This window comes from Oncorhynchus nerka, linkage group LG2 (genome assembly GCF_034236695.1).
Source record: "Oncorhynchus nerka isolate Pitt River linkage group LG2, Oner_Uvic_2.0, whole genome shotgun sequence".
Lineage (NCBI taxonomy): Eukaryota > Metazoa > Chordata > Actinopteri > Salmoniformes > Salmonidae > Oncorhynchus > Oncorhynchus nerka.
The window spans coordinates 41,169,337-41,180,084 of record NC_088397.1 but is presented as its reverse complement, the minus strand read 5'-3'; the positions used below and the strand labels follow the sequence as shown (position 1 = coordinate 41,180,084).

At 43.0% G+C, this 10,748-nt stretch overlaps 1 protein-coding gene across 1 annotated transcript in view; it reads left to right on the top strand.

The window, feature by feature from the left end:
• Nucleotides 1-624: 624 nt before the first annotated feature.
• Nucleotides 625-10,748, top strand: part of LOC115135305 (kinesin heavy chain-like) — a 98,355-nt gene continuing 88,231 nt past the window's right edge. Inside the window, exons 1-4 of the mRNA XM_029669862.2 lie at nucleotides 625-694; nucleotides 1,776-1,880; nucleotides 5,328-5,376; nucleotides 7,034-7,089. Coding sequence (XP_029525722.1) covers nucleotides 689-694; nucleotides 1,776-1,880; nucleotides 5,328-5,376; nucleotides 7,034-7,089 — 216 coding nt within the window. The 5' untranslated portion in view covers nucleotides 625-688. The remainder of the gene's footprint in view (nucleotides 695-1,775; nucleotides 1,881-5,327; nucleotides 5,377-7,033; nucleotides 7,090-10,748) is intronic.

The window sequence follows — 10,748 nt, the reverse complement described above, 5'->3', positions numbered from 1 at the left end:
GACAGATTCCATGTGTCTTGAATTACTTGTTTATGTCACGGTTCGGCTCGCTCCAGCACCAGCATGACTAGAATAGCTGACAAAGAAAGAAAGAGAGAGAGAGACAGATGTAGAGAGACAGAGAGAGAGGGAAAGCAACAGAAATAAGGAAAGATAAAAGGAGTGTGAAATGAAATGGTATAGGATGAAAGAAGTTATGGTTCCCTCCGGCTCCTAGCCTGGTAGTTGGTATGTATGTTTGACTTTCTGCCCACTGACTGACAAAATAGAGGTTGTGCTGCTTGTTAGTGCTTGCTGTATCATGCTCTCTGTAGGTGTGGGTGTGTGGTCGTGCGTGTGCGTGTGTGTGTGAGCACGTATGTGTGTGTGTTGTTCTGTAGGTGGGCAATCTTTGTTGGTGCAGTGTCTTGTTGCTATGGGCTGAATGAGGAGGCTGTTGTCTTATGTCTAGCATCCTCTCCCTACTCCTGTCTCCTTATTCTGCCTCTGTTCTCCTGCATTCTGCCTCCTGTCTCCTATCTCCTATATCTAACATCTATTGTCCATTGTCCTGTATCTTTCCTACTTTATAGATGTGCTGTTCTTTTGAACGTACTGTATTCCCTGTCTCCTGTCTCTAGATGTACTCGGGGGATACAATGGCACCATCTTCGCCTATGGACAGACCTCCTCTGGAAAAACACACACCATGGAGGTATGTTTTTGTAGACCACATCACCACAGAGATTAGACTTGGCCTGTATCCTAAATGGCACCCTATCCCCTATAAAGTGCACTACTTTTGTCCAGTTTGGGACGTAGACTGGAGTGTTCTTTATGTAGAGTGATATAAACCTGTGATTCTCAGCTGCAGTCCTCGGGTAGTACCCTGCCGGTTGCACGATTTTATTCCAGCCCAGCAAAGCACACCTTATCGAACTGTTAGGTTCTAATTACCAGAGTAAGAACTCGACGGACACTATGAAAGCTCAAACCAAGTTTTTTCATCCCAAAGGGTCGAACAGCTGAACCGACAAAGACATGGTTCCACCGGTGGTGGTATACATACCATATACATTGGGTGGAGTCTCCTCCTTCTCGCTAAACATTGTATCTTCGTTTCAAGGCAGGAAACTAAGTGATAGGGCAATAAACTGTTCCTTCTCCCTTAACGTGACCTGACCTCGACCTCCTTCATCATTAATCTATGGCTCTCTCCCCTCATCAATGCCTGCCACATGTGATCGTTTTCCCTAGTACATTCCAAGCTTAATTGCACCCACCATATACCTTCCTCCTGCAGATAACCAATAACTTCTGGTGTTGACCCTCTAAACCATAGCACTCAATATTTCAACAGGATACCTGATAATTAACCCTATTCCAAGTTTTAGGAGTCAGAACCTAGAATCCATCAGAACTAATCAATGGATTGATGATTAGTTGAGTGGTTAAAAAAACACTAACTGGCATAAATCATTGTACACTCCAGTAGTTGAAGTCCCCTTGCTTTAAATGATTTACCATCTTGTCTCCTCTCCTCTAAATATCCGCGGACTCTCCTCCAAGTTAAGTCCCTGTCCCCTGTTCATCCTTCTTTTCCGCTTCTCTCTCTCTCCCCCTCTTCCTTTCACAATGTTTTCCTCCCCCTCTCCTCTCTAACTCCCCCTACTCTTTTACTCTCCTTTAACCTCTGCCAAGTGACCTCCCCCAAGTGTTTTTATCTTATCCATTCTTCCTCTCGTCTTCTCTGACGTCTCATCTTCTTTTCCCACATCCCTTCTGTCTTCTTTCAGGGCAAGCTGCATGACCCTCATGGGATGGGAATCATCCCTAGAATTGCAGAGGACATCTTCAATCACATATTCGCAATGGATGAAAACCTTGAGTTCCACATCAAGGTCTGTACTCTGCTGACAACACTGTCTGTCTGCACCAATAGTCCCATAGTCTGGTCAAGTGGTAGTGCAGCCGACTCCGGACCACACATTGCCCCTCTGGGCCTCACTTTGCCTCAAATCGCTCTGCCACTTTTAATTTTGTCTTGCCGTCTGTTTTATCTCAACATCTATCAAGTTGATGATGTCTCTAAAAACACTGTCTGGTGTCCTAAATCTGAATGTCCTTTAGCCAATTCTTCTGCCTATTTGTATCACACCATAGGATACAGATTACTGGACCAGATTACTGCACCATCTCACCAGTACTGAGAACAGTATGTCTGTATTCCCCCATGACCCTCTGGTCTGTAGTGACAACATTTTCTGCACCAGTTGCTCGGTGGTGTACCCGATCTCTATGTCAGTGTCGGTCAGTGCTGTTTAAGATGAGGGAGGACTTTTTTGACCTTACTTCTATTACAGCATATTGGATAACTGTCATTCATATTCCATTCACCCAGTTCAATGTAACATGGATATATTTGGACTAATACATGATACTCATTTACCTATACTCATCATGAGGTTGCTACACAAATTTGAGGTGACAGACATCATTAGTCCAAAAGTTGCAAACGACAGTTTCTATTGGACAATTCAGGTATGTTTATCCCCGTTTCGTTTGCTTCTGTTTAAGAAACGTTTTCAACAGAATTGGTGGAGTGAATGACATGCAAACACTGTCCACTTTCATAGCAGCCCATTGTATTATTCCTTCTCGCATCTACGCGCTCTCCTCCTCTTACCTTTTCCCTCCGCTTGTGGACTTAAACGCACAACACATCAGCTGTATGTGACCAGGTGAAAAAACATTTCCAAGCCGAACCACACAGTCTACATCGTTGTCACCACATTAGCTAAAGTAACGTTATAGTCAATCTAGCTAATAGAACTAACGCGTTGGTAAATCTGCTACAATCATGCAGTACAGTGTACAGTCAGTAAGCAATTTAGCAGTTACACCGGCGGGACCCGGTGGCAATACATTAGTAAAACCAAAAGCTTACCTTGACTTGGATGAGTTCCAGGGTTTCATATTCATAGCCAGCTAGCTAACATAGCATCCCTCTGTTTGAGCCGGGCGTTTGAGTTGGCTAAACTAGCTATCTGCATTTGCTAGCTAAGTAAGTGAAATTGAAAGTAAAATGACTAAATTATAGCTCTCTCTCTCACTCTCTCTCTCTCTTGCTTCTCCTTCATTGATAAAGAAATGAATTTGTTCAAAACTATTTAACTATTTTCTTTCTCTCTCTTTGAGACAACTACTGACAACATTTTATGCACTACAGTGCTTTCTAGCTGTAGATTATACTTTCAATACTAGATTAATTCTCTGATCCTTTGATTGGGTGGACAACATGTCAGTTCATGCTGCAAGAGCTCTGGTAAATTGGAGGACATCCTCCGGAAGTTGTCATAATTACTATGGTTGTCTATGGAAGGGGGGAGAACCATGCGCCTCCTAGGTTTTGTATTGAAGTCAATGTACCCAGAGGAAGACAGAAGCTAGTTGTCCCCTGGCTACACAATGGTGTTACCCTACAGAGTGCTGCTGAGGCTACTGTAGACCTTCATTGCAAAACAAACAGTGTGTTTTAATAAATCACTTGGTGACGTGAATATATTTAGTATAGTTTTATCTAAAAAGGATAGCTTTTTTAATGTTTCACTATTTTTATTTTTATGAAATTCACTGAGGAGGATGGTCCTTCCCTTCCTGCGCTGAGGAGCCTCCACTGCTCTATGTGCTCTAGAAAACTCCTATGGTTATTATTAGGATGTGTCAGTCGTCTAGGTCATCCTTGCCATAAGAACCACCTCCTCCACAATCAAGATAGTGGCACTGGGGATGAGCACACCCCTTAAACATGACCCTCATGACCACGATAGTCCGGGGATAGTCTGTACTGTACGATAGTCTGTACTAGACGACCACCCCAGCTCACCATACCTGAGAACTGTGTGATATCTTCCATCATGAACCTCTGCTCTGTAGTAACAACATGTTCTGTACCAGTAGACATGGTGGTGTCCCACATCTCCACATTCTTTAAAAAAAAGGGTTCCCGAAAGGGTTCATGAGATAACTCTTTTTGTTTCCAGAAGGGTTCTACCTGGAACCAAAAAGGGTTCTCTGATATGGAGAGCCGAAGAACCCTTTTAGGTTCTAGGTTGCACTTTTTTTCTATGAGTTTATGTGCTCCAGACAACTCCTATGGTTATCATTGTCATGCTCCAATAGTTCAGAGGTGTTAGCTAAAGCACATCTGGGACCCGACCACACTCGAGGACCAGTGGAGGCTTCTGAGGAATGGAGTCAATGGAATGGTATCAACCACATGGAAACCACGTTTGATACCATTCCATTTACTACATTCCAGGCATTATTATGAGCTGTCCTCCCCTCAGCAGCCTCCACTATATGGCACCATCTAACTCACCATAATTGATAGTGTGATGCCTCAATCCACAGTGGCCCTCTGGAATTACTGTAGACACTGTGAATGTGAATGTGTCTCTACTATGTCTCTACGCTCTTCTGGCTATTTTGTCGAGCAATAAATATAGATCTGCACAAGACTACTGCACCAGCTTACCATAACTGAGAACTAATGTGTATTGTCTGAATCAACCATAGCTATAGCCCACTGTAATCACTGAAGTTGCTGTGTTTGGGCCAGTATTGCGGCTATTCTGGATATTACTGTCCTGCCATAGCATACATATCACTGTACCAGGCTACTACACCAGCTCACCATACATGAGAGTGTGATGTCAGAATCCACCATGACCCTCTGTAATCACTGTAAATGTGAATGTGTCCGCACCAGTAGTCTGGTAAAGATGTGCTTCAGACAACTATTCTGGCTATAGTTGTCCTGCCATAGCATGCAGATCACTGGACCAGGCTATTGCACCATCTCACCATAACTGAAAACTGTGTGTCTGAATCCATCATAGCTATAGCACTCTATAATCACTGGAGTTACTGTTGATGAATATGCATGGTGCACAATGTGCAATAACACATCCCAAACATCAATATCTACTTAAAGCATAAACATCTGGACTAAATCAGTCTACTGCATCACCTCACCATGAACTGTGTATGATGTCTGTGTGCATAGCCTCTGGAATTATGGAATGCATAGACACAGGATATTAATAAATCATTAGTATCTTGTCATATTTGTACATTTGCCTAAATAAATCTTATAATATCTCACAACTAATACCTGGCATACTCGGCACGCAGAAACTAATCTCTCTGCTCACAAGAGACTAGACCTATCAGAATGCCTGTGAGCCAAGAAGACCACTTTAACATATTTGACATATTAGTATAATCAGTCCGCTGTCCTCTCGAAGATTCATTTCTCTCAATATGCTCTCTCCTCTCTTCCCCAGGTGTCCTATTTTGAAATATACATGGACAAAATCAGAGATCTTCTGGATGGTAAGTGTATTCACAGCACTAAAATCATGCACACACACACACACACACACACACACACACACACACACACACACACACACACACACACACACACACACACACACACACACACACACTGCCGTTTTCAATGTGACTTGTCATTTCCACTTCAATTTAGTATTTTGTTTGTATGTGCAACAGTAAAATGATACCCTTATGATAGTATATGTGAGGTTCTAGAGGGGCTGTGGCTAGACTCCCTGTAAGTATATGGTAGATGTCTATCTTAGTAAATCACACCAGCCAGAGGCAATTAATGTATTCTCAAAGACGTACCTGGTTATATAAAGGCAATAAATAAAATACTAAATGGAACCCTATTGACTATATAGTGTACTATAAAGGGAATAGGGTGACATTGGGATGCAGACAATATGACAGCAGCCTAAGGCAGTGATGAGATGAGAGTTCCCATCTACATTCTGGAGAGAGAGAGGGGGGGGCTCAGAGGAAGGGGGAAAGAGAGCAAGAGAACAGTGGATCACTAAGGAAGGACAGGAGGTAATAAGGGAGAAAGCAGACAAACAACACTGATGGAAAGAGAAAACAACACACACACACACCTCTGAGAGTATCTACAGCCTTGGCATAAATCTGATCTGATTGGATATGATCTCTCACACAAACCTGAAACATAATGTAACTACCTGTACATACATGGCCCTAGTCTGTTTTACCGCTTGTTTCCAGTTGAAATTAAATTGGAAGTCAGGGCCTGAGGAGGGCTCGAGTCAGAGCAGCAACAGATTTGTCAGGCTTAGAAACACTCCAGTCACACAAAAAGATTACACACACACCTCTGAGCGTATACACAGCCTTGATGTAAATCTGTTCTGATTGAATATGATCTCCCATCAAAAACACAAAGTTGAAACATAAAGCAACTGTTGTGTCTGTGTTTGTAAAGTGTCTCTGAAATGCACTCCAAATGCGTTTTGATTTGATTTGACTGTTTTGGGCCTTTGGACAAATATGAAAGTAAAGTCTCTGAATTTAGAGGGCTTTCACACCAAATTGATTTGGTGCGGTTTTTCTGAAACGTGGTTCGCTCAAAAGGGGTGATCTCGGTTGATTCCATTTGTACTGTGGTGTGGTTCACCGTAGTATTATTGGTTGTTTGATTGCGAGCACAATACCATAACTTGATATCTCTGAGTAGCATTACATTTATGAGCGCATCCGTTGCAGATTAGGGAACACGGGCTATACCGGGCATGTAGGCTACCGAATATAGTCTATTCAAGTCGCAGTTAGAGCAGCTTTGCATGTTGTTGGAAGACCAAAGTAATATGACGTTTGGGAGACACAAGCTTCTCATGCTTATGCTTCTCATAGATGGATTTAACGTGAGAGTTGTTCTCCAATAAACAAATTACTTCCATGAATTCATCGTTTTGTTTTGACCTATTCATTCGTTTGACATTTGGCAATGTGAAATCCACCGGACCAAAAGAAGAAGAAAAAATACAATGTAACAAATAATCAAACTTTGAATCGAACTATAGCTCAGAACTATGTGTGAAAATGCTGTAAGTAACAGGTGTTCCTGTCCAGTTCTGGTGATTGTACTTGTAGGGTAATAATGACATCTCTCTTCTTCTGCACCCATCTCTCTCAGTGACTAAAACCAATCTGGCAGTGCATGAGGACAAGAACAGGGTTCCATATGTGAAGGTGAGTCAGACTGCTGATGGGATGTTAACTAACTGGCCATCTGTAAATTGTGGGTCTCATCTGTGATGGGTTCTACATTAAGTGTCATCGTCATAATGATAACATTATTACGTCAGGAAACAATTCCAACTAATTCAAATGTTCAAATGTCTAGTTTAATTGTCAAATGCACAAGTACAGTGAAATGCCTTTCTTGCCAGCTCTTTCCCAACAATGCAATAATCAATATTCGTAGTACAATAAAGTAAGTAGAGCAAAAACACACGAGAAATATAAATAAGAAGAACACGAGAAAGTAAGTAATCTAATACTGTACAGTGCCAATACCATATTTATAATGTGCAGGGATACTGGAGTGGTAGGGGTAGTTATGTATAGGGGTAAGGTGACTAGGCATCAGGAAATATGATAAACGGAGTAGCAGCAGAGTATACAAAGATTGTGTGTGTGCGTACAGTCAGTGTGTGTGTGTGTGTGTGTGTGTGTGTGTGTGTGTGTGTGTGTGTGTGTGTGTGTGTGTGTGTGTGTGTGTGTGTTGGAGTGTCACTGTGAATGTGTGTGTGAGAGTGTGTAGAGTCCTGTGAGTGTGCATAGTCAGTGTAAAAAAAGGGTCAATGCAGATAGTCCGTGTAGCCAATTTGTTTGTCATTTAGCAGTTTTATGGCTTGGGGATAGAAGCTATTCAGGTGCTTCTTGGTGTCAGACTTGCTTCTCCGGTACCGCTTGCCGTGCGGAAGCAGAGGGAACAGTCTATGGCTTGGGTGGCTGGGGTCTTTAACAATTCTCAGAGCATTTTTCCTTTCACACCGCCTGATATAAGTCCTGGGTGGAAGGGTGCTCGGCCCTAGTGATGTACTGCGCTGTCCGCACTACCACCTGCGGTGCAGTTGTCATACCAAGCAGTGATGCAGCCAGTCAAGATGCTCTCAATGGTGCAGCAGTATAATGGTGCAGCAGTACAACCAAATCTTTTCAACCTCCAGAAGGGGAGGAGCCGCTGTTGCGCCTTCTTCACGACTGTATGTCTGTGTGTTTGGACCATTTTACATCCTTAGTGATTTGGACATTGAGGAACTTGACACTCCACTACACCCCCCCGTTGCCTGTAGTCCACAATAAAGCTCCTTGGTTTTACTGACATTACGGGAGAGGTTGAGGAGGTTGACCTCTTCCCGTTAGGCTTTCTCCTCGTTGCCGGTGATCAGGCCTACCACCGTTGTGTCGTCAGCAAACTTGAAGATGGTGTTGGAGTCGTGCCTGGCCACGCAGTCATGGGTGAACATGGAGTATAGGAGGGGACTAAGCACACACCCCTGTGGGTCCCCTGTGTTGATGGTCAGCATGGCGGAGGTGATATCGTCTAACCCTCAATACCTGGGGTCGGCCCGTCAGGAATTCCAAGTTCCAGTTGCAGACAGAGATGTTCAGTCCCGGGGTCCCAAGCTTGGTGACGAGCTTGGAGGGGACTATGGTGTTGAATGCTGAGCTGTAGTCAATGAACAGCATTCTCACAGCATACAGTGCATTCGGAAAGTATTCAGACCACTTGACTTTTTCCACGTTTTGTTACGTTCCAGTCTTATTCTAAAATAGATAGATTTTTTTAAAGTCCTTCATCAATCTACATGCAATACCCCATAATGACAAAGCAAAAACAGTTTTTTAGAAATGGTTGTACATTTATTTGTAAAAATAAAGTATTCAGAGCATTTACTCAGTACTTTGTTGATTACAGCCTTATGTCTTCTTGAGTATGATGGTACAAGCTTGGCACACCTGTACTTGGGGAGTTTCTTCACATTCTTCTCTGCAGATCCTCTCAAGCTCTGTCAGGTTGGATGGGAAGCTTCAATATTTTCAGGTCTCTCCAGAGATGTTTGATCGGGTTCAAGTCCGGTCTCTGGCTGGACCACTCAAGGACATTTAGAGACTTATTCCGAAGTCAATCCTGCGTTGTCTTGGCTGTGTGCTTAGGGTTGTTGTCCTGTTGGAAGGTGAACATTCACTCCAGTCCAGAGGTCTTGAGAGCTCTGGAGCAGGTTTTCATCAAGGATTTCTCTGTACTTTGCTCTGTTCATCTTTCCCTTGATCCTGACTAGTCTCCCAGTCCCTGCCACTGAAAAACATCCCCACAGCAAGATGCAACATGCATCACCGTAGGGATGGTGCCAGGTTTCCACCAGATGTGACGCTTGGCATTCAGGTCGAAGAGTTCAATCTTGGTTTATTCAGACCAGAGAATCTTGTTTCTCATGGTCAGAGAGTCCTTCAGGTGCCTTTTGGCAAACTCGAAGCGGACTGTCATGTGCCTTTTACTGAGGAGGGGCTTCCATCTGGCCACTACCATAAAGGCCTGGTTGGTGGAGTGCTGCAGAGACGGTTGTCCTTCTGGAAGGTTCTCCCATCTCCACAGAGGAACCTGTCATGTGCCTTTCCAAATCATGTCCAATCAATTGAATATACCACAGGTGGACTCCAATTAAGTTGTAGAAACATCTCAAGGATGATCAATGGAAACAGGATGCATCTGAGCTCAATTTCGAGTCTTATAGCAAAGGGTCTGAGTACTTATGTACAATTTAAGTCGGACGTTTACACCTTAACCAAAAACCTTTTAAACTCTGTTTTTCACAATTCCTACATTTAATCCTAGTAAAAAGTGGTTAACGGTTGGGATGGTGTTCTTCGGCTTGCAAGCCTCCCCTTTTCCTCCAAACATAATGATGGTCATTATGGCCAAACAATTCTATTTTTGTTTCATCAGACCAGAGGAAATTTCTCCAAAAAGTACGATCTTTGTCCCCATGTGCAGTTGCAAAACGTAGTCTGGCTTTTTTATGGCGGTTTTGGAGCAGTGGCTTCTTCCTTGCTGAGCGGCCAGGTTATGTCGATATATGACTCGCTTTACTGTGGATATAGATACTTTTGTACCTGTTTCCTCCAGCATCTTCACAAGGTCCTTTGCTAGACAAGTGAAAGTGAAAATTATGGTGAAAATTATGGTCAGTAAAGAAAACTTTAAGCTCGTCTCTCAATTTAACCAGTGGACTTCTGTATGTTGTAAAAGTGTTACATGGTCACTTCCCATATCATTGCATAATGCAGAAAATACACGAGAGTTCAAGGGCCTGGTTTTAACAAAATACACCATTTTCACTGCAGTGTACAAAACATCTCACAAGCTGTCAGGCATTCCCTTGGCAGCAAGAGCCTCTCGGTGGATGCTGCAGTGTACCCAAGTGACGTCAGGAGCAACTGCTTGCACCATTCGTGTTACCACTCCACTATGTCTCCCTGTTATGGCTTTTGAGCCATCAGTACAGATACCAACATGAGCAGCAGTTAGTGGAATTCCTGCGAGATAGTAATGGTTAATGTGATTGGATGTTAGTTATTTGACTAGGCTACCTGTTTTTGACATTATGTTGTTATTTCGCTGAACACTAGATGGTTCAATTTTATTTTTGGCAGTGAAACGAGTCTACTCAGTTGAGGAAAAAAACGCACCTAGATTTATAGCCCGTTGGAAAATTGGACTGTTTGAAAATGTGAATCACATTTTTATCTGGCGTACCCCCGACGGCATTGTGCATACCGCAGTTTGGGAATACCTGATAGGAGATTGTGTGTGCTCTATTTATTCTAGTTCTATCTTCCAC